This window comes from Athene noctua, chromosome 2 (assembly GCF_965140245.1).
Source record: "Athene noctua chromosome 2, bAthNoc1.hap1.1, whole genome shotgun sequence".
NCBI lineage: Eukaryota > Metazoa > Chordata > Aves > Strigiformes > Strigidae > Athene > Athene noctua.
In genome coordinates, this window is record NC_134038.1 from 24261372 (window position 1) to 24285789 (window position 24418).

The 24418-nt window shown below is 38.3% G+C and overlaps 1 protein-coding gene across 1 annotated transcript in view; it reads left to right on the forward strand.

The window, feature by feature from the left end:
• Positions 1–13909, forward strand: part of RGS22 (regulator of G protein signaling 22) — a 62836-nt gene extending 48927 nt beyond the window's left edge. The window contains exons 21-28 of the mRNA XM_074901133.1: positions 562–723; positions 3626–3805; positions 5347–5508; positions 8853–8960; positions 10632–10734; positions 11284–11393; positions 12264–12382; positions 13792–13909. Coding sequence (XP_074757234.1) covers positions 562–723; positions 3626–3805; positions 5347–5508; positions 8853–8960; positions 10632–10734; positions 11284–11393; positions 12264–12382; positions 13792–13909 — 1062 coding nt within the window. The remainder of the gene's footprint in view (positions 1–561; positions 724–3625; positions 3806–5346; positions 5509–8852; positions 8961–10631; positions 10735–11283; positions 11394–12263; positions 12383–13791) is intronic.
• The last annotated feature ends 10509 nt before the right edge of the window (positions 13910–24418 follow it).

The window sequence follows — 24418 nt, forward strand, 5'->3', positions numbered from 1 at the left end:
CCAAAATGTCTTGATGACTTTAAATTCTTTTTTATTACTGGTAGCTTTATTCCACAGAGAGCAAACTCTCCAGCTTCTGTTGGTGATCATAGCAACACATTTCAAAGCTCATTCTCTTGGTGAGATCCCTGTCAGAAGCATTTTACAACTTTAAGCTATGTGGTCTGTCTGTTCCTTTTTCTTTGTTGTTTGTTTGCACAAAACTCAAACTGTTCTCTAGAAAAGTAGCCTGTTGCCATAATCAATAACAATAGCTGTTTCCATACTTTATAGTATGTTGTCATATGGTCTAAATCATTGTCAGTCATTTCCTCTCCCATCACGTCTTCCAAAAAATGTTGCCCAAACCAAACTGGAAAAAAAAAAAGAAAAAAGAAAAAAGAAGGAAAGAAAGAAATGAAACCTTGCCACATTCTATTGTATCCATGTCATAAACTCATAAACTACTGAAAGTTAGGGTCAGTGCAAAGATAAAAATCAGACAGTTTACGCTAACTAATGCCTTTGTTATTGCTTTTTGAAACAAAGTTTATTTGGTGCATTTATTTCTTCTTTTGACAGCATGTGGACAATAAGTGGGTTTCTTCATCTAGTGAAATAATTGCTTTCCGCAAAGCACTGTTGAATCCAGTGACAGCAAATCAGTTTCAACGCTTTGTGTCACTGAAAGGAGACCTGCTGGAGAATGGAGTGCTCTTTTGGCAAGAGGTTCAGAAATATAAGGTATGGTGGTAAAACGGAGCAAGGGGATTTTAATTCAATTTGTAAGCAAAGGCATTCATTACTTATATTAGGAGAATTTTAACAAGAATATCTTTAGGTATTTTTTTGTTCATAGTAAAACCTCTTTCACTGTTTAAACTGGTTTTAGTTTGATGCAAATCCTTACTACTTAAGGATAGCTATTTTGACATGAATGTATTATTCCTTTATTTCTTCATGCTTCTTCAAACTGTAACATTCTTCTGAGTCTCTAAAGGGACACTACTAACCAGCTAATGCCCAGATTTTGGTATACATCTGCTGAGCAGTAGAAAATATACAAGCGTTAAAATGTTCATTCTGTCTCTATAGTTACATACTGTTAAATAATGGGATTATTGCTGAATTTGGTAATCACTCAAAAACCAGAGAAAACTTTTAAATTCAATCAAATGTATAGATGTAAAGATAGCATCTACCCAAAAAGCTTCTATGTACAACACATACCACAGCTCCCTTGCACTCTGTACATTTGACTGCATCTGAGGATGTGGCCAAGGTGAAACGTGATGGGGAAGGCCAGCAGGAATTGCCTCTCTCCCCTTTGTGAAACTGCAGCTGCGTGGGGTGAAACACAATGGGAAACTCTGGAGTGAGCCTTTAAATCACACTGCAGCCTCCTAGTAGCACCTGGACCAAATGCAGTGGCACCACAGATCTTTGACTTGTTCCTCACTCCCTTTGCCTCTGGGATATTGCTGATCCAAAAGTGCTATCGGTGTGCTGAGCCTCTCCTGGGCTTCTGACCATAGCCTGTGCACGCATGGCAGGCAGGGAGCATGAGGTTAGCTAACATGCTCAGAAATTAGGAGATAAACACAGTTGATGCCGCAGTAGCACTTGGAGATCCTGCTGCAGGCATGTGGGTGTATTTTCACTGTTTAATTTTATGCATTTGAATTTGGGGTCTGCTTTAGAAGCTGAAGCAACTCTGTTTCCAGGGGGCAACCCCTAAGCGAGGACTCATCAGCTGAAATACTCTCTGGGTGTGCTGCTGTCTCTCTCTTGGTTACAGACTGATTTAGCTTAGGATAGAAACTTGACATAAAGACATCTGAAGTTTCATATCATAAATCCTTCTTGAAATATTTGCTGTTTTTTCAGATTTATGACTCTTCATTGCTACATTGTGCAGGATGTGGAAACTTTCTGTAAATTAATGTGGAGTGTATTTTAGATTGTTTTCTTTGTGGATCTGCTCTCTGAAGAAAGCCTTCATTGTTTTATGTCCCACCCCCTCTCCTTCATTTATGTTAATTTTGTTTGTCTTCTTATCAAGAAAAAGTACAGTCTGACCATATTTCTACATGCATGCAATTTGTCATGGTTGGCAGTTGATGCTCTTTATAGAAGCAAAGGGCTGGAGTAGTAGGAGTGTTGTGGGTCAGTCTGAACTGGAGGAATATTGCCAAAGACGTGGGCAGCACTTTGCACAGCACAAACTTGTATTGTCTGAGCCCAATCATGCCATCAGATTAGAAAGAACTCCTCTTAGAAGTCAATGACTGCATTGCTCCTTGTAACCCATGGGCTGGCGGCACATCTTGGGACAATCAAAAAACAATTCTTTTTTTAAAAACAAATATGAAGAAATATAACTCTGAGGATCACTTCCATCTGTTCCTCTATGTTCATGTCTCATCCCTCTTCATATCATATGGCTTGTTTGTCTTCCCTCTTACTACAGCCCTCTGCCTTTCCTTCTGTGCTAGATGAGCAAAGGAAGCCATGATATATTCTTAGGATATATTGAATATGGTTTTGTATTGCCTTACTTTCTTCATTGTAGCTGTTATCATTCTTTTTTTCCTTAACAAAACTAAAAAGTATTCATAATAAAACAAACCAGTTCTTTCACATACCACATTTCTGGTTAAAAGCCCTGTTTTTAATTTCTTTGCAAAGTAAGTATGCAGACTCCTATACCAAAACTAAATGCATATTCTTCATTTAGAGAGCTCTCTTCCTGAAAATTCTCTAGAGTGCCCATTGTGTCTTTAGTAGATATATGTGATAATCTCATAGTGTTATAGAAATTTCTTGATGTTTATGGATAGATGGAAAGTTTGTGTTTCAAAGCATTTGAAGGAAGTTTGAATTGTTCTTCCTTCTTGTCAAAGTCCAATGGTAGCATCATCGAAGTATGAAAACGCAGTAATAACAGATTTTACAATAACAATAACATTTTAAAAAGTAGAAACCCCCCAGTGATTCTTTGATATCTCAGACTTGTAAGTTCAGGTTTGGTTTGTATTCTGTTCTGCACAGAGTTACGTCAAACACTGAGGTTTTGGGAAACTAGAAAATCTTAATGAATGGGGAAAATAGAAGATTTCAATGAATGGGAGATTGTACTGGTAGCTGAAATTTTCCCTTCTGGTGCCAATATTCCTGGACATACATTGTACCCTCTAAATAACTCCCCTCTTTTCTTGGAGTATTTAGAGCATTTCTTTGTCTTTTAGTTATCATGGTTATGCTAGTCATAGCAGGCTCATTGTGAGAATCAGTGCATTTCACACCTGTAGGTGAAGTTCTCTTTTCAGAAATGTCTCCTATTTGCTAGTAATGTACTTAGACAGAATGCAGGATAAAAACTATCCTGTTCCATCAGAACATGCAGGCAGAGATTATCACCTAAAAGCAATTGCTATATATCTGCATTTACAAACCAGAAGTCCCACTCATGTCTTCACTATGTCTTTGACTATGTACATTTGCTATGAGAATTTTGTCCTACATACTGAAGGGACCTATTGTATAATTATTTTTATATGGCTATTACTCTTCAATCACTGGGCCCCTGTAAAGGATCTTGCATCTCTCTCTCCATTGACAGAAAATGCTATTTTTTGTCTTTCAGGACTTGTGCCATTCTCATTGTGATGATGCCACAGTCCAGAAAAAGATTACAGCTATTATCAAACGCTTTATTAATTCTGCCGTACCCCCAGCTTTGCAGATTGACATCCCAACTGAACAAGCAAAGAAGATTTTGGAGCACAGGAAAGAACTAGGACCTTACATTTTTAGAGAGGCACAGGTAAGAAGCTGGGAGAATATCTGTAATAGCACTGGCTAGAATCTCTGTGCTTGATTTTAAGGACGGTCTCTGTTGCTTTTGTGACAATATGGACTCCATTCATAAGCCTAGGCATGCAAGAGAACACTATGGTCATGCAATTCAATGAAGACTATGATGGAGATGACAGAGAGGCTTCAGATATTTACTGCTCAATAATCTGGGCAATCTCTGCCAGCTAGTTGATCCTGGAAAGGTGTTATCCAGGTGTGTGTTAGGAATTCCCGCAGTAGAAATGAATTCTGTCTATGTTTTTAATTGCTTGTTCTTTACCACTTGGTTAGTGTTAGAGAAGTAATCTGTAGTTTGAAAGTTTGTAGTTTTTGTAGTTTATGAAAAAACATAAATGTGAGTAAAGCACAAAGACAGATTAATTTACTGAGTGCCTTTCCATTTATTACAGAAAGTCTGTATTAAATAGCTGTAGACAATTTTCTCTCTGATCTTTGTGCTAATCAGACTGAACAGCAATTTGTGAACCTTTACTACAGGCTTACTATTTTCTTATTCCTCATTACTGTCTTCTCTGACATACCTTCTAGACCCAAGAAAGTTAATTCCTCTTCTTTTTCCTATAAAATTGCCACCAACACCTTTAAACATCAACTGTGAGTCCATAAAGTGTTCGGATCACAAGAGATGAATGGTTTGTCAGAGAAAAGGCTTCATGTAGGTCCTAAGAGAAAGAAGTCTCATTTCAGCCTGTATAAACCCCAGTGAACTCCAGAAATGTGGCACAAAACCAAGGGAAGAACTTGGCTAAAAAGCTGTGACTGGAACATGACAGCGACTCACATGTCACTTTCAAGTCTGTTGAGCCAGAAGCAGTGAGGTGCTGAGCACGCTCGGCTCCTTTGAAGCCAAGTTCTCAATGAGAATTAAACATCTAAATAAATTGAAAAATGTGAGCCTTAGTACGTGCAGCAACAGAATTCACTGAGCCCCTCTGTTTGCTTTTCTAAAATTGTTTTTCTTATTCTAGTTCAAAAAAGACCCTGTGAGAGATTATATCATTTAAAAATTATCCAAGATTTGCTCATAGATCTGTAATGTGGTTTAAGAGCCTTTCCAGAGGCAAAAAAGTATTTCCTTTCTCTTAAGGAGGGGAAAAAACCCCTCTCCCTAATGAACTGAATATTTGAAATACTTGAGCAGAACAGTGGTGCAAAAGCAATTCTACTGGTGTATATTTTATCAGGAATACTTGTAAAAAATGATGGATGTTTTCATTAATGCAAACAATTGTTTAGGGAAATATAAAAAAAGAAAGTGCCTTTTAACTGTGTTTTAGGAAGATTTCTCACCAGTAATAAAGACACTGATGAAAAGCATGTGCCGAGCAAAGTTGGGCTGAAATGTCAGAACACAGTACGTGGGAGGAACAAGGCTGTGTATTCAAAAAGAAATAGTTATTTCATTCTCATGGTAAATTACATTTTATTTTACAGTAAACCCTGTTTTCTTAATATGGTTAAGATTGATTTTCTTTTCTTCGTGTGCAGATGACCATATTTGCTCTTCTGTTTAAATTCTGGCCGAAATTTTGTAAGTTTCGAAGCAATTTGGATAGTGACAAAATTCTAATTGCCTTGGAGAGAAAAAAGGGAAAAAAGACACGAAAGAAGAAAGGCAAAACAGCAGAGGTAAGACTCACAAAGTTTCAGGTGGCAGCTGATGAACTGCATAAACTCCTTCATGAGCAAACATACATGAATTCAAATATCCCTTTCTCAGCCAGATCCAAAGCTACTGGAATATTTTTGTTAGAATTCAAGCTTTACATGTGACCCGGTCCTAGGGCGATTAGTTCCCAGTCCTGCCAATGCATATACATCTGTTTAACTTGAAGCAGATGAGTCAATGGAATACTCCTTTCATTAAGCAGAGGGGAAAATGTATTTTAGTAATATTTTGTGCCAAGAGAATAGCAAAAAAGAGGGCTGAATTAAAAAAAAATAAATCTATGTACAGTCCATGTGTACAATGGGTAACTGCAGACCTGTTTGTGCTTTCAGTATGTACTATCCTATTTTAGAATTTACAGTTCTGGGTCACTATTGAAAGCAAAACCAAACCAAACCCGATTTCATATCTATTTTTCAGAGGAAGAATTTGAAAAGTCTGCACATTATTTTAGAAAATATTTATGTGCTAAATGCTTTGTATAGTCTTTGTCTTTGCTTGACTATTTCTCAGCTTTAACAGTGAAATTGTTAGACTGTTCACAATGAGTTTCCAGACAGTTTCAGTGCATTAGCAGAACTGTGACCTCCACAGTGGAATGTTTGCTTGTAAAATTATTTTTCTTGGAATTTTATTATTAAAATATAATGGATTTTTTTCCCCTATTGATTATAGGCTTTGCAAAAGTTTATTTTTTATGAAATGTAATTGTTTGGCCAGCTTTGAGGAGAGAACATTCCTTTAAGGGCAGAGAAATTATTGGACTTGCAAACTATCATAAGTAGCATTAAAAGACCTTTACATTTTTAAAATACCATGTACACATGTGTTGAGATGTTACTCATGATGAGAACCACATGAGTACCTGGACAGATAGAGACATGTATGCCCATAAGAACACATATACATTGTTATCCTCTTTTAGACACATGAAAACTGAGGACCAGTGAAGCGTTACTCAAGGCCACACACCAATGTCAAGTGAAGTCTAAAATCCAAGAACTCATGTTCCTTTCTCCAAAGCATGTTGCGTCCATACAGTTATGTCTGGCAAGGCCATTGGCAATACTTACAGTACAAGAACGCAGTATTTCAAAGTAATGCACTTTTGTGTTTTCACAGACTTATTTTTTCCATCTGTTTGTTGCCTGTCTATAAGATTTCTGATTAAGATCAAGGAAGTAAAGACCAATTCTTGGCCAGGAAGGCAAAAGCCTAGCTTTTATGGAGAACAAATGGGAAAGGTGAATTACCCTTCTAAGCTGGGAAATAGGGTAGGAAATTTTAGAAAGTGACAGAGAATGCAGTTCAGTAAACAGTTTGCAGACTATTCTCCTCATGAAAAATAATCAGTAAAACAGTTACCTTTTAAAATTTATTGAAAGAATAAGTGGAACAGATAATTTTTTTAAATGTCTTCCCTTTTTATTATTGTTTAAAGAATTTGCCATTCCCTGTTCGCTTGCCTGCCATTTCTGCCCCCTCAGTGAAAACATAACTATTCAAATGATTTGGCATCCCTGAAGAATACTGATAAGGTTCATCCAACATAAGCGATAGCAGGCTCACTTGGCAGCTTGTAGAAGGTGATGGTTTCTTGGCATTTAAAATAATGTTGATGCTCCTCTGCTTCACGGGGCTCCTGTTGAAGGAGAGGAAATCTCTGGCTGGTGTTAGAAGTTACATTTTTTTCTTTGTATTTCCCACCCTGCCCCCTCCAGTCCGTTGCCATATTGGTTTTGTGTCTGGGAGGTAGAGATGGGTAGGTACGGGGTGTAATAAGCTAGAACATTCAGTATAATACAATTGCTTCAGTACTGAGCTTAAAAGATTCTGTCTTGGGGTATTTGTCGTTGGTGTGGCACAGCTATATGGGCTCATCTTTGACCTGTTTGGGGATCTGTTCCTTTGTTAACTGCTAGATGCACATGCCACTTACCTTAAAAAAATGTCATTAGTCACTTTTTGCAGACTGCATTGATGCCAGTGTTTGTAATTTGTTGTATACACAATTGCATTTTACCTCCAAAATAGATTTTGGATTTTTTGCTTTCAAGTGTACAAAATAGTTTTAACTTACACTGTAAATCTGTACATACTCCTTCCATGCCCTTAGCAGAGAAAGGTAAAACCATAAGCATTAATTTTTCCTTTTTCATGTTTCCCTCATCTCTCTTTAAGCTATTCAGCAGTAAGTTTATTTGTTAGTAAGTGATTTAATGTCATGGGGTGTGACATTGCCATAATGTTGCCTGATTTATTATGAGAAGACATTATTAAAGACCTCCCTTAATTCACCATTGTCACTGAGAAAGCTAGCAAACATAAACTGCAGTATATTAGTATACATGCTACTTCTGTACTTGCTTTGGCATCCCTGTTCCATCAGTTGAGTGTGCCACAGAGGTTAGTAAGCCTGCTTCTGGAGAGAAGATGAACATCACACTGCCCGTGTTATGTCTGTGACTTTGTGCCGTTCTATACCCAAAAGTCACCATTATAGATGATGGGTTCACAGGGCTATGAGGATGATGAAGTAGTAAAAGACACTTTGGGAACAAGGAAATAGGATATTCTAATCCTTTTCCAGATCTTTCAGGGACTTTCTGAGTGACTTTGGGAACCATTTGACCTCTCTTTTTTCCTTAGTTTCTCATTTGCAACATGGGAGGATTATATTACTGGTCTCATGGGGATGTTGTGGGGTTAGTTATGTGAGTTTAATATGAACATTGATTAATGTTCATAAAGAGTTTTGGGATCATCAGACAGAACGTGCAAAGGTGCAGCCTTAGGAAAACAGTAAAACAACACAAAAATGACAAATCACCCGAGCAGTTTGCCAAGGGTTAGAATGCCTTGTCCTTCACTGTAAATGTCTTAAATCTGATTGCCAGTTTTCCTAACACGTATACTGTAGTTTATTCACAGGTACTGGACCAAGCTGGAATTAATTGTGACAAATCCCATGTTCTACATTTATTCTTGAGGCCAAATTAGAGGATGACAATGGCCTCTGTCCTAAAAATATATCTGTTGCAGGTCTGCCCTCTCACTTAGCTGTATTTTGGAGCAGGTACTGAATCTGAAAGGATAGTGTGCAGGAGCGTAGAGGTCAGGAAACTCTGATTAGGACAAAGAAATGCTTTAAAAAAGTAGTATCTTCTGCTATTTTTTATTGCGCCCAACGTGATGAATTATGAAATCGGGCACTACAGAACATTACTGCATATGACACTATCTCATTTCCAATGCTAATTTTTGCTTTTTACTTTAGCTCAGTAACTACTGTTTACATCTAATTTTGAATTCTTATTATTGGCAGGGTAAAGAAGTGGGGACAAACCTCACTGGTCTGTCAAGCAGTCCTTTCGTGGATGAGTTTGGTGTGGAGAGAGGACCCGCATCATTTTCAGATGGATATGGGTGGCAGGTGAATAATAAACATGTTGCTTACAGATATCATCATTCAAGAGAGATAAAATTATCTTAGGAGAATGGGAAGGCGGAGATTGGTTTTGAATGCTACTGTCACACAGTTCTTCAGTAACTGTTCATTCTTCTACAATTAACTTTGCTATTATGTTTACCTACATTACAGGTTTATTTAATTTTCTCAAGATTTAGGTTCTGAGTAGTATTAATATTTAACAGCATATTAAATCATTTATGTGTGTAGATTTAAAAAGAATATTTAAAGATAAATTGAAGAAAAGGAAGTCTTGAATAAGAAGCTTTTCATTACTTGTGAAATTAACTTGGGAAAGAACTTGGTTGAGGCTTGAGTCCTGTTCTGCTTGTATGTCAAAAGCTGAAGCTGAAGTCATTTAGGAAATCTAGGTATTTGGATAGAAAAATCTGAGAGAAAATACTTCTTCAGTATTTCTTCCACAACAACTCTCACGATGCATCAAATCTGTAGTGAAAAGGTAACAGTCATTTTATTGAGAAACAGAAATAACAGACACGCCACCTTGGGCACATCAAGGGCTAATTCATAGCTGAGTTGACACTGCCATAACATAATGGGGAATCTGTGCAACCACATAATCACAGCTATGTCATGTGATGCAGGAGTAAATTGCACTTCGGCCACTGCTTGTACTGCATAGAGCTCTTCCTGTGGCATTATGTTAGCGATCAGCAGAATATAGAAACAGGCAGTCTGAAATACTCCTAAAACCTGAAACCACGTGCAAACTCTGAGTGTTAAGCTCATGCTCTTATCCCTTAAATGGACCTTTTTACTTTTGCTCATACTTATTTAAAAAAAAAAAAAAAAAAGAGTGAGTTGAGTGAGACAGTACATCAATATCATATGCCTAAGCCCTCAAAAAGAGGCAGGTAATTGCAGAAAGAGCAATAATCTTTTATAGAGCAGTTTTATCTCCAAGATAAGAAGATGCTAGAAGTTCTTACTGAGTAATAACATGATGGATTAGCCCCAAACTTCTTATGCTGTAGGGGGAAAAAAAAAAAAAAAAAGGCCAAATAAAAGTACAGTTCCCACACTGCTTTGGGAGAGTGACCTAAAATTTACATGGCACCTGAACTGTGGCTGTTGCAATGTAAAGAGCCACATTTGTTCCTTTGAAAAGGAAAGGATGACATTTCTAGTTGATCTGCCCCTAGCAGTAGCAGCATTCCGCCAGAGAGGGCAGGCAGAAAGAACTGTGAGGCTAATGAGACCTTTGATGACTTGAGAAAGGACCCACTGGAAGGATGGGCCAGGGAGATAAAATCAAGTCCTCAATAGCACAAAAGACTTATTTTGGGAGGGTAAAGGTCTGCTGTACTGAGGTTTTGAAGATGAAAGGAGAGAGAATAGGACACAGACCAGGGATGGAAAAGAAATGTATGTAAACATCTTATCTATCAAACTTGCTTGAGTTGCATTTCATGGCATTTTGAGATTTGCTTATTTGCAGCAATACTATTTTTCCCATGATTCCAGTCTTGTAATGACAAAATTTATCTTCTTAATAATTGTTATTATTCAGTAACAGAGATATAACATAAACAAGTTTTTTGTCTCACTGTTGAAATGGACCAGGAACTACAGTGATTTGGTTTGGAGGCTGATGGTTTTTAATGGTTCTTGCAGGCTTCCTGGTCCTATTCCAAATACATAGAAGCCTTGGAGCAGGAGAGAATACTCCTGAAAATGCAAGAAGATCTGGAGAAAACCTCAACATCATTCCTTACAGGTTGTTAACCAAGCTCTGTAGTTTAGGACAAGCTTATAGTTCAGGTGAAATTCTCTCAGTATGAGGACTTTGCTCTCCTTTGAAGTTACATACATAAACCTCTGCCTCTCTTATGCTGCCTACAGGGGAGTTGCTCATACTCATGAATGATAAGTTTTCTAAGAAAGGGAAAGTGAAAGTTGCAGAGTATTAGCATTCCTTTTACTGCAGAGAGGAATGTGGACATTTCTTCATTTCACAGAGTGACATTGCAATCATATTTGGTTGACATATATATTTCACCCATCTGGCTTCTTGTGCTTCATCAACTTACATACAACCAGAGAGATGAAACTTTTTTTCACCAGTTTGTCAGTATGCTTTCGGGTGATGTAAGAGGCATTGCTTCATCCTTGTTTCAGCTGTGAATATCCTCTTAGGTCTTTCCCAAGGATATTATGACCTACTTTTTCATTTAATAGCTCCATTTAGAAGTGGGGCTAGCAATAGCACTATGTAATATTAAATTTCTTCAGTTTCCCATGATTTTAATTTTCTTTCCATATACAGGTACCTCATCTATGTCCTTCCCAAAGCCTGGAAACTCTGAAAAATCCACTATTTCTCCAAAAAGTAGTGTGATTTTTGAGAAACACTCAAATCTTTCCAAAAAACAGAAAGTGAGTACCAGACTGCCAACGAGTGTGCTTTGAAATTTGGATTGCCAAAAGCTAGTTTTCCTGCTGTCAGTGCTGATGTTTATTAGTAGCAAGTTATCCCACTCCAAATCACATTTAACTGAAGCTGTACAGCCTCAACATGAAGGCAAGATTATTTTTCACTCCAACCATGGTTAGTGGACCTAATGTTGACCAGATGAAATTTTGTTGCAAAATGGTAGTCTCTGAAATGCTGTCATCTAAGCTTCCCGGTTAAAATATTTTAAATAGGAGCATGAGGTGACTGGAGGAAACTCAGACCCCATGGAGTTACTGGCAAGTGCCTGACACAGAACTAGCAATAGATCATATCTACTGAAGCCAATTAAATATTAGAATGGGAGAAAGAAGTGGGACAACAAAGAGATCTGATAAAGACAGAAAACCAGATTTTGCTTCAGAGCTTGAAAAAAAGCTAGATGGAAGAATCCCCTGGAGGGTTTTTTTAAGCCTATGCTGAAATTAGGTGGATTAAAAAAAAGAAAAATAGAACTTGGACTACTGCCCCCCTTCCTTCTCTGCTCCTCCCTCTTCTTCTAATTCTGTACTTCAATACTGCTATTTTAGGCAAGTTGGTGACCTGCCCTAGCTAGTTCTCCCAAAGTTCTCAGTGTCTGAACATATTCTTCCTGTGGCAGCATTTTCTCTATGTGGCTTCAGAGCAAACTGCAGCATTCATTAGTCTGTCCTCTTATCACCTCCTCTAGTTGAAGTTATACAGTTGTCTTGGACCTTATGCACTTTTGCAGGTGTTACTATATTTCATACATTTATGCCATTTTGTAGTGCAGTTCTGCTTCACACACATCAGTATGGGCATTCCTTGTGCAGGGGCTTCGGTCCTGCTCTGCAGGTGAGAAACTCCCAGCTGGGAACAGTGCTCAAAGAGGGGCAACAAGGCAGCTGCAGTCCTTGCTGCAGACCACTGCAGCAGTCCTTGGCCAACCCTGGTATTCAAAACCTGAGAGTTGCATTCCTGCCAGTCATCAGGCTGTGGTACAGGCTAACACGATGAGAAAATAGAGGTCTTGAGCAGTTTGAGAGGTCTCTCCTTCCAGTTTCAGTTGCAGCCTACTCTCAAATGCCACTGGAAATTTGCCTGCCCTGCCCAGTCCCTCCCAATAGCTCAAGTGTTCGCACGGCCTTTGAGTAGTTTCCTCTTCTTCCATCATGACCCTCTGGTGGTTCTCCTCAACCATGCTCTCTGCAGTGATCTGATCACTCTGCTGGTGGGGTGAGACATCTACAAAAGTCCACTGCTGCTTTTGATGGGACAGCTTCTCTCCACTTTGTTGCAGAGGAGGTCACACCTTGTGTATTGGGTATAAATTGCAAGATGCTGGCAGTGGGGGGTAGGGGTGGCCTCTGTGAAGGAAGGCCAGGGCTGCCTTGTGCCAGACACAGCCAGCTCCAACGGACACCTCACAGGACACAGCTGAGCACATCAGCCAAGATGGTGTCACCTTGGGGAACCATATTTAAGAAAGAGCAAAGAAAGCCAGAGAGAGGAGGAAGGAATGAAAAGAGTGAAAAGTAACAGAGGGAACACCAAGGTCAGAGGAGGAGCAGCTCTGTAGTGGAACACATATTCCCTGCATCCTGTGGAGGACCCATGCTGCAGCAGAGGAAAAGAGTGAGAAGGAAGAAGGGACTTCCCAGTGCCTCACTGAAGGGACTAAGTTCAACCTGTGGTGATAACAAGGAGGGGAGGAGAGGTGCTTGAAGTGAACTTGAACCTGGGAAAGGTGGAGGAAAAGTGTTTTTTCTAAGTGTGTAAATGTTTGTTTCTTCTTTTTCTTGTTTTTGTTTCCCACTGCCCAAATCAATAATGATTTATTTTAGCTGGCAATAAATTAATTTCCCCAATTTGAGTCTGTTTTGCCTGTAACAGTAGTTGATAAGCAATGTCCCTGTCTTTAGCATGACTCGCAAGCTTTCGCTTTCCTGTTTTTTTCTCTTTTCTCCCCTTGTCCTGCTGGATGAGAGCAGGGAGTGAGTGAGTGAGCAGCTGGGTGGGAGACTGGCTGCACCTTGTTTCTCTGTTTTTAATGCATTTATTGAAGAACTGTTGAGACTATTTCAACTGTTTTCAACATAGCAATGACATTATCTTATCTTTTGCAGGGAGATTAAAATCTTTCTCAGGAAGGGAATGCAGAGACATTCAGTAAAGGTGGGCAGGAGACACAAGTATAATGTGCATGCAAAGTTTGTCTTTATGTTTCCAAAGCAAAGATGACAACTTGAAATATTAAGAACCATGGGACATTAGTCAAGGGTAGGAAATAAACATCTTTCAATGTGTTCCATATCAACATGGTTGTGATACTGACTCTTGTGTTACTCATTTGTTTAACAGTACACCTGGAGGCTCAAATCAGAATAAGGTTCCATGGTACAAGCAACTAGGTGGTCTTGGTCCTAAAGATATTATAATCAAACCCAGTTCTTCAGTGTCTGATCTAATGAATAAGTAAAACACTGCATTGAACTGACAGCCCTGAAGCAGTGTGTCTTGGCACGCTGTTTTCAGTACTGCAATTCACGCAACTTTTATTTGTCAAGTATAACTCATGAGGTGTCTGAGCTATCATAAAATCAAACACTGTTGTGGTTGTCCTGGTCCAAAGTACACCCTGTGCCTCACTTCTGAGTTTTGGTCCACAGGAAAGGCTTAAAATATATCAGGACACAGATGTGATTGAAAACCTCTGCAAAATGTCATTCCTCCCAAGGCATTTCTCCCTGGAAGGTTGCAGGAGCTCATAGTTCTTGTGTAGCTCTCCATACTTTCTTGCTTCTCTTTACAATTTTAAGAGTTTTAAGAAGAACCAGGGCACAGTTGATGTTGGGACTAGGGCCAAAGGATTAATTGGAGAGTTAAGAGGGGGCAGGGATAGAATTAACTGCTAGGCAGGGGACAGGATGATGATAGGCCTCTCCATATTTTTCAGACCACTTTAAACACCAGTCCTCAGCCACAAAGTTGTTGGCTCCATTCTTCTCTACATGTGCGCAACGCATGTAAAAGAAAGGCAGACCAGCGAGCTCTAGCTTGCTGAGTTCCCAAGGACTACTCCTGAGTTAGGGATGGGATTGTCTTTTGCTACCCCTCCCAACATCTTCAACAAAGAGAATGAGCCATGCAGCCCTGTCTCAGCTGTCAGAAGTAAAGGTCCTTCACTTGGAGCTCTTAGATCATACTGCTAAGGACCATTCATGAGTGCTTTCCTTCTCCGTGTGAAATGGTAGCTAAGGACAACTAATAGTCTTTTTCTTTTTAACTCATGACACAATGACCAAGAATTGTATGGGATTTCCATCAGGACTTGCTTCAGACAGGCTGGCAGGGAAGACACTCGCTTTCATATAACTTTCATTTAGCTGCTATGCTCATATATCCTCACAGAAGGAGCAAGGGAGATCATTGGTTCAGTTCCTACTTTCCCCACAGTTCAAAGACAGAGTTTGCTTCATGCTTATCTCCATTCCTTCTGTGTCTGGCTTGTTTGCTCATGTGACATTACCTGAGAAAGATGTCTTGGGTGGAAGCCACAAGGGAGTAAAACATAAAATTCTTGTTCCTGTTTCTCATATTTTCCCAGATTTCACAGATGCAATAAAATTTAATGCTCAGTACATCTGAGGATGGTGGAATGTAGCATCTTGTAGTAAGCAGGGCACATGTGGTACTGTGTGGCCTACCACTCATTAATGTGAAAGGCAAAGAAGAATCATGAAATGCCATAAATGCAGTGATGTAAGTCAGTCTGAAAAACACGTGAAAGGCCACCTTCTAGTGCTGTGGTCAGTACAGTGCACGCAACAAAATGCTGGAGTGCAGCAGTCAGTTTCTGTTTTGTTGTACTCTTGCCTTCATGGCGTTTTGAGATAGTTAAATAACATGCAGACAATGCTTATCTTATGCTGGTAGCTTTGACTTGAATCATACTTGGATTACTTGTAAAATGAAAAATATTACACAGATATTTGTCACAGATGATAAAACTTGTGAATATGTTCCAGCCTTGCCAAATTGCTGACAAAAATCTACCAGCCCCCATACAAAAACTACTGTCCTAGACAGTTACTATGATTAATACCATGCACATTTATCAAACTTAAAAACAAACAAACAAAAAGTACTTCATGTACTTCAATGAGTGAGTGGAACTTTGCAAACTGGCTCTATCCATTCAAAGTTTTGCAAACTGATGGTTAACTCTCAATCCAGTTTGCAGTTCTGTCTCCATGTTAACTGAAATATATATGCATGTGTATTCAGAGACATGCACCATCATTTATAGGCCATATATTTATATAGTATGCAACTGAGGAGGATCACATGTATTAATAATGCCAGAAATACATGTCATATCATTATGCCCATTTCATAAAGACATATTGAGCAGTTGGACAGGGAATATATTAAAAGACATGGACCCTTTCATTTCTGGGTTACTGAATCTAAGCTGATCCAACGGCAGATACCCTGTAATTGTTATTGATACATCTGAAACTGAATAGTGGTTTTAGGCTTGTCCCGAGGAATCAAGTAATGAATACTGCCAGTTCCAGCAGAGAGCCTGAGAACTGAACAGGTATAGAGACTAAACATTATTGTTCTGAATGATGACGCTATATCACCTCAGAAAGCCTGCACTGCAATCAGTTTTTTATCGTGTTCTTGAGATCTATTCTCTCTCAGGTTGCTGATCTACCACCTATGTGAGTTCAGCAGTTTTTAATGGGCTAGAAAAGTTTTACTCAACAACCCTAGCACCTCTCCCTTTAGATAACTAAAACTTTATTCCTTGTTTATTTTAATTCTGTATATTTTGGGACTTTCAGAAGTCTACAGCAGAACAACAGTTCTCTATGGAGTTTGCTGTTACACTAAAAAAACCCCAATTTTCTCTTCAGAAACCTGCAAACCTAGAAACTCTTCTGGATAGATTTATGCTTTTGTGGCATTCAAAATACACAGTTCAATCATATTCATTCAGACTTACTTTTGTTGTTTACTTCCAAGTAATGCGACATATTGGGACTATTTTGGAATTTTTTTAAGCCATCATTTGGATTCATAAATATTTACACTCATATGCTATTACTATGTATTTCACTTTTCTCTTATCTCTCTTATTAGACCTGGCATATTTATGAAAACATTTTATAACCTTTGAGGGTGCAGTCCTGAAGTTGCTCATGTAGATACTTTTGATATCAACACAAGCTGTGACTACGAACTTCAGGAAGGGCCTTTATACATTTTGCTTTGACTTCTGCTACTGAATGACACAAATATCAGACTATGAGATAAACTCCTGAAAATATGTAATAGTGCTGGATTATGTTACTGTGGTGCCCACTTACAATAGTTTCCAAGAGTGGTAAGGGATGGTCACCAGACTATTTAAAAAAGGGCAAAATGCTTTCTCATTCACCTGTACAATGTTGCTCTGCTATTACCTCTGTATTCTTCATGATGTCTTTCTTTTTAGTGATTGTTTCTTAAAGTATTATTAATGGGGAACAGTCTTAGACTCCGAGCTGTGGATTCGTTTGTCCCCTTCAAGCTGTGGAAATCTAGTATTTAATCAGGCACTGAGATCAGCAATGAAGAGAGGTGCTTTGCAGACACAGCAATAGTCCAGATTCAGCACACCTAGTTTCTTTTATTGGTTCTCTTATTATATAGTACTGGGTAGCCAAGGCCAGACTGGTTTGTGCCACACCTTCTATATCTTTTGTAGAATCATTGTGACTCACTTTGCAAATATGTTTGACTTTAAAAAAAAAAGAGAAACCTGCATTCATGAAGTTTACAGATGAAAACATCAATGAACAGGGTATTTTCATGAATGTTGGGACCCTTAGTTTCCTGCTGTTGAGAGTACTGACAAATGGCAGGTGTCCTTTCATTGCTCCTTCTGTGCCTTTAGCCCTGTACTGTATTACAGACTTGGGGACATTTTCTATCCTCTACCACTTGTAGGCTTGTGAAATAGCCAGCCTCAATCCCACCCAACACTATATTGCTCTCGTCAAAACTATTGACTTTAGCTTGTGTGTGTGTAAAAATGATTGAAAAGAGACCAGATGTTTCAAAGTTCTGTCCCAAACTTGGAAAAGAAAATCCTTAAATTATTTATATGTTAAATACTGGGCCAAACTGATCACTGTGCAGTTGTATGTGGCCAGTGGAGCTCCAGTAATCCAACTTGAATTTGACATGTTTAAATTGTCTCATTATATTCAACTGATGATTTTTGTTACTGCTTTTTTATAGAAATGCTTTTAGTTAGTCATTGTGAATCACATCTGTATACAGCTAAAATGGGGTTAACTGGGTTTTTTTTTAAGCTTATGGAACATTGCTGGTTTTAATACATTCAGTAGTTACTGTAAAAATGTTAGGGAAAGAAGACAGGTTTGAACAAAAATTTTAGACCTGGATCTGTACTCACAGTTCAAACCTACATCTAACGGCCTGATTTGGAGCATTCCCAGAATTTCAGAGAGTTATAATTCACATCTGTGTTTCTAACTCCTTCATGCATGATTGTTTGAATGTGCACTTTTGGAACAGGTCCATGTCTAATAGGCTAAATTGTAGTTCCCAAATCAGAAGCCACATGGTATTGCTATACAGTATTTTATTTTTCCTCATATTACATAGCCTTCATATAAGATTCTGTCAATCTAGCACTTTGGATTAATACAAAACACCGAAGTCTATACCTTCTACTTACCTGCTAATGAACTCACACATTTTGATTTCTACCAGTGATTTAGTAAAACATTTGCACAATGGCCACGACGGATAGTTGTCTGTCAAGTAATAATTTATCAGAGCACTGGAGCAGACTGGAATTATGCAGGACCACTAAACTGTCCTAGTATGGTAAGGGTAGTCAAGGTATAGATGAGATTTTCTTATTTTTAATATTAATTGAGTCAAATTAATTTATGTCAAGCACAGGCTGCATTTACTTGTTTTTTCCTCTATTTTACTACTAATTAAAATATTTTAGCTTCATGGTAACATATGTGAAAGTGTTGACAACAGTATTGCTTATTCTACATGTTAATTATGTATTTGTTCAGAGTATGCTGATGAACTGTGTGCATTTCTCATGTTTTCATTTCATGTCGAAGGAAGAGTGGAAATGTAGTAAGTGGATTTGTGCTTTTAATTTTAGGTATTTCTTTTTCCTCTAAAATGATGTACATGACTCCTCTCTACCATATGAGATTGAAAATCTTTTGTTGGGAAGAAGTCTAAAAAGAAAGCAATACTCGCTTCTCAGAAAAGGATTTCTGAACAAAGCAAAACAATTGTACCATTAATGAAAAGATTAAATGAAACAAATGAGAAGCAAGAAAAAAACACAGCATCACACTTAAGGAATGCAGAGGCACACAATAGCTTATGTAGTATTTCCCATCTGTCAAAGTCAGTAAATGCAGTTATTTCATTGGAAATATTCATAGCCATGGTGCCTATGGCTCAGGAAAAGCAAACAATGAGCTTATAGCATTCTTAGTAGTTTTCACCCATAAGCAACTATTTAAACGAATTTCATCCCAGCTGTGAGACCCAAGTGATCAGTACTGGTTTTGTAAACCCCAGACCCCAATGGGTTTGAATACCACTCATTCCTGAAAAAGGTACTTTGGGAATCTAATCTGTCACATCTCAAGATTAATTTACATCTTTACAGTTATGTATGTGTATATATGTGTGCAGGCATGTATACATGTGTATAAAATCTGTAATTCATGGATTTGTCTGTGCTTGCGTGCATATATATATATATACACACTATACACATTTATGCATAAAATTAACTTGTTTGATAAATTCTTTTACTCTCATAATCACATAGGGCTTAAGTTTGGCATATAATCTTTTTACTAAAACAATATTCCAACCATTTTCATCTGTATATTTTTCTGAATGAAGGTCTTTGTGTTTCATTAAACTGTTTGAGTTTGTACTCACTTGCGTTTAAGAAGACAGAGCCATTACACTTGCTTTGTTGAGGAATATGGCTCTTTCCAGAGGTCTGCATGGCTGCTGCAAAGAGAAAAGAAATGCACTTTTTGGGAGTTCTTTTTCCTCTAGAAAACATATGCTAGAAAAAAATAACTTTCTCTGTTTTTTCTCCGAAATGAGAAAGTAATTAACAGCATGTGTTGGGCCATTCACTAAATACTACGATAAATGATTTACTATTTTCAAGCTAATGAATTGAATGCTTGATCCAAAAAAGGAGAGTGTGTATGGTTGTGTTCATCATCCAGTTATGACCTTCCAGTTCAAAGATCATCTTAACTCCTCGCTGCCTGATCCTGAAATTTGCTGAATGTATTGAAATTCATTCTCTTAATTCATGTCTCTGGAGGTGCTCAGCACCTGGCAGTAGTAGGCCTTCAGAAATCTGTCCAAAGGATGAAAACAGTGATTTTTTTTTTTTTTTTGAGTGAAACACCAGGAAAGCATGGCTTTGTCACTGCCGCTCCACATGAAAGTATAGAAAAAAAAAGAAAACAAAATTAAAACACAGAAATACATAGGCTTAGTTGGGCTTGCCAAGGTAATGTACTAATCACAGATTGTATTTGAAACAATAGTTAAGCATTGGAGAAAAACTGCCCAGAGAGTTTTTGGTATGCCTATTGTCATCAGAGGGGTTCTAAAAAAAGATAAGATATGCACATCTGCCAGGAATTACTATTTTCAAACCCATATTGGGGCAGGGGAGTGAGTAGATGAACTCTTGAGGGACTTATTTTGTCTGAATCCATATTCAGTTTGTTCTGAATGCAAAAGCTTAGCCTCTGCTAAGGAATCTTATGAGAGTCAAGGGCCGTGACACTTCATTTGCTCTGCACCCGAAACTCCCACTGAAGCCAATTATTCAATCTAATTTAACAAAGACCACAGCTTCTCTGGCTGTGCAATTGTTGGTAACCATCAACAAACTGATTCATCTACAATTGGGCCAAATGTTACAAAATCTGTTTCTGAGTTCTTGTTTGTACCCCCATCATAAGATTACACCAAAATTAAAGCATGCAGTACTTGAACTAACTTCAAAGGCTGAGCTTGCACTTCTAGCTAGTTCAGCCTTTTTATTGGTTCATGTTTTCCATTTGGCTTCAACATCCTGTTCCTTACTGATGCCGTTCTAGAGTTTCATTTACAAATATTACATCCCTGGTTAGCGAGCCATGCTAATTAATACTGTGGTGGAGGCTATGGATTATAGTAATCTCATGCCTCCTGCTTGGAAAAATGCTGCAATTTTTCCAGACGTTTACATGTAATGCCATATTGAACATGGCCAAATTTGTCTTAGGAAAATGTATCCTGAACTCATTTAAGCAGAATATATTTAACTAAGGTTGCTTATGCTGTTATCTATTGCCAGTTTTGTTAATCATGAAGCTCAAAAATGTCAGTGCAGTAGAAATCTGAGATCCACAACTTCCTAATTAGATTATTTCAAACAAAACAGTAAAGTTAAACCAGGCTGGTTTAAGTATCTATATTTTTAAAAGTTTATGCCAATAACAAGTTTGTTAAAAAAACAAGAACAGATGATTTGACTACTTTATGGAAGCCTCACATGTCTGCGCCTCACCTTTCAAACCTGGGAACACAACCTGACGTGGATTTTAGCTCCACTGGGGTTTTTGTAGTCAGAGGCTCCTTGACTGCCGGGACTGCAAGTGTTGCCAAAGTTATGATTGTAAAGAAAATCTATTATATTTGCAGTACCATCAAATATCAAATAAAAGCTACAGAGCCTTCACATAACATAGCAATCCTAAGTTGATAGGTTCTGCCAACACCAAAATAAACAAAAGCAATGGCATTTTTTAGGAAGAGGTGATACCCTTTATTAGGCCAGGTGATGTAATTGGAAACAATGGACAAGCTTTCAGGCTCACCATTTGTTCACCAGGTCATAAAGAGGTCAAGAAATACATAATCTCTGGGGTACTCATTATTTTATTTTTGTTTTTAATTGTGTTTGGGAACTCTCTTTTCATAATGGACACAATTTGGTTGACATGACTGCATTATGATGATACAAGTCACAACAAATCTGAGACACCCCTCACTCCTTCTAGACTGTCATTTCAGACCCAGAAAGGAAAATTTGCCTACATCTCATTACACTTACCATGTCATCACCTCAACATGAACTAAAACAGACTAAAATGAGAGGTTTAGAAACCTATGAGAAAAGATCTAAAAACGTGCCACAGGAAACAACTGCAAAAGCATCACTTTACACATAACCCGGGTCACTCTTTTTTGTCTGAATGAGCTCTGCATTGTCCTGGGTGAATTGAATAAAGGGCATAGATGTCTCTAGGTTAAATCCTACAGCTGCACATTTTTGGGGTGCAGTCCCTAACAGGAGCAAGACCTCCTTTCTATGCAGCTTGCTCCTCTGAGAGGAGCACACTGAGCTGAGAGCTGCCTGGAGCAAGCATGTGGAACCTAACCAAGGAAGGGGCCAAATGTAGCGCCTTGTGGAGAGTGAGTCCAATCTATCTGAAGGAGGCTTTTCCACTTCACAGACACTGTTCTACATTCACAGGTAAGTTGGTTTGTCATTTCCTGTAAGAATTCATTCCTTGAACAAAATTATAGCTGCATGAACAGCAGCAGTTGGCCACTTTTCTGCTTTCCTGGAGGTTAGATGATCACTGGTTACATCTAGGAAAAATAGAAAGTAACAGAAGCTTTGGTCTAAACGCTGTTAAGGTATGAAGAATACTCCTTATTTCAATGGCTTTGGACTGCTGAAAGGTATGCGTGAATCTTCTGCTCAGACTGACTGTAAAGCAACCATGATCAAGGAGGGGAGTACTGGTAAATGCACCAGGTGCCTCCGTGTACAGACTCACCAGGATGGCTGGGCGACGACAGTTCCTGTATGGTAGATGATGTTTGGAGCTAGAGAACTTTGCCTTGTGTGAAACTAAACCATGTCACAGCACATCAACAAAACTGTGCTTTGAAAAGCAGTGTGAAAAGCCTGGGCTTTTGTCCTCACGTTGTGGTCCTTGCTTTCATTTTCAAGAGGAACTCTGCTCCCATGCCGTTCTTACCCTGGACTCTTTCTGGAGCTGAACCCAGGTTAGGAATGCTTGTGGCCTACATCTGATGGGCTGTCAGTTGCTGAGATAGGACCGTAGAGACTGAACATATGTAACAATTTTATGTATTGACTGGATGATGTGTAGGTTGGAGTGTTTGTAAAGGTGGCTTAACTCCACAGGTTCCTGGAAAAACAAGGATGAGGAATGAAAAAACTTTCTGAGAGTAAGGCACCTCTACACAAATACAGAGGAGTAAAGGAACAGTATAAAAACGTTGTCTTTGATGACTATTTCCATTGCAGACAGGCTACATAACATTTAAAAACATGAAGACAGAAGAATCCTGGCATCATTTAAAGGGCTTTGAGCAAGGAACAGGGACTGGAAGGAGGTGTTTCTGTGGGTGTGGTTTTGTTTTTTTCTAAGAAATCACATGATACTGTAGAACATTTCTCGCAATGAATGAAGAAGTTAAACTTTTAGGTAAGAATGACACAGAGTATTGTTTAAAAATCCAGTTTATCTAAACAAGGTTTTCCTGTTGCTAAAATAAGCCGTATGTTTGTTTCAGATATAGGCCTTGCAAACCTGGAGGACTTCAGAGTGAGAACAGTTAATACAGAACCACACTCCAGAAAACAAAGTGGGAAAAAAAAGTGTCACATGAATGTTAATGTCTCAGCTGTGGAACCTGGTGTGTTTTCTAGTTCTTGGGCCTGAATGCATTAGCCACATTGGGAACCTGGGCAATAGCTGAATCTTTTTAATGATATAACTCATGTTGGTACCAAATGCATGATCATTCATGTAATTGTATCACTATTAGGTGTGTATAAAAATACCAAAACCTGTCTCTACAAGTTGAACAAAACGAGAAATTGCTTTTTTTGAGATTATTCTATTTCAGAAGCATGCATAAAATCAACAAAGGCTTGTGAAATCCCTGTCTGCTTCATTTATTCTGATTTGAACTTTTGCTTTTTTTTCTCCTTTGTTTATAATGCCCTTTTGGAAGTAAAAAAATATTTTTCTTCTCCCTACTAATTTTGACTTTTTCCATTTAGGAATCATTGGTTCACCCTCATTTTTTGTACAGCTGCCATTCCAATTCTGTTAAATAACTTCTTGTGCCACAGTATCTTTGTTTGTTCCACAGCACCACTGACTGATGTCGACACAGCTGTGGTATGAGAGTTTTTGATTAGTTAATTTCTGGCACAGAAACAGGAGAAGGAGCACAAATGTATGCATCTTCGTATGTGGCACATAGCGTTGTTTAATTTATTTTTTCTTTTTGTGATAGATAGGTAGATTTATAATAAACTAAACTATTTAGGAATGCAACTAGCTCAGGGGATTGCTGATGTCCGATGCGATCTTTTTCCAGTAGATTTTTGGTTCTAATTTGATCCAGATTATGATTATCTAAAGACTTTTTGTGGCATATGCAAAATCACTTGATTGTCACAGTCCTGTTCCTAGTCGGCTCCAGTCCACACCACAGAAAGTACAGTCCTAAGCATCACAGCTGGCACTCTTCATGGAAAAGACAAAGATTCACTGCCTAAATTTTCTCTCACTAAAGTCAGAGGTAAATTTTATTTTAAATTTCAATGGACCGCAAGCAAGAGATTATTTAGCATTAATGCCTTTCTTCACTTCTCAAAAGATGGTTCCCTTCAAGGACACCATGAAGTGTCAACTGCTGCTGGCACTACTGTATTTTCAAGAGGAGAAGAGGACTGCAGATTCTAGTTTGGTAACTGTGGCACCTTTTGAGCAAAGAGTCCTAATATTCATGTCCAAAAGACAACTGGAGCAGGTGCCAGAAACCCCAGGAACTAGGTGGACTGGGAAGG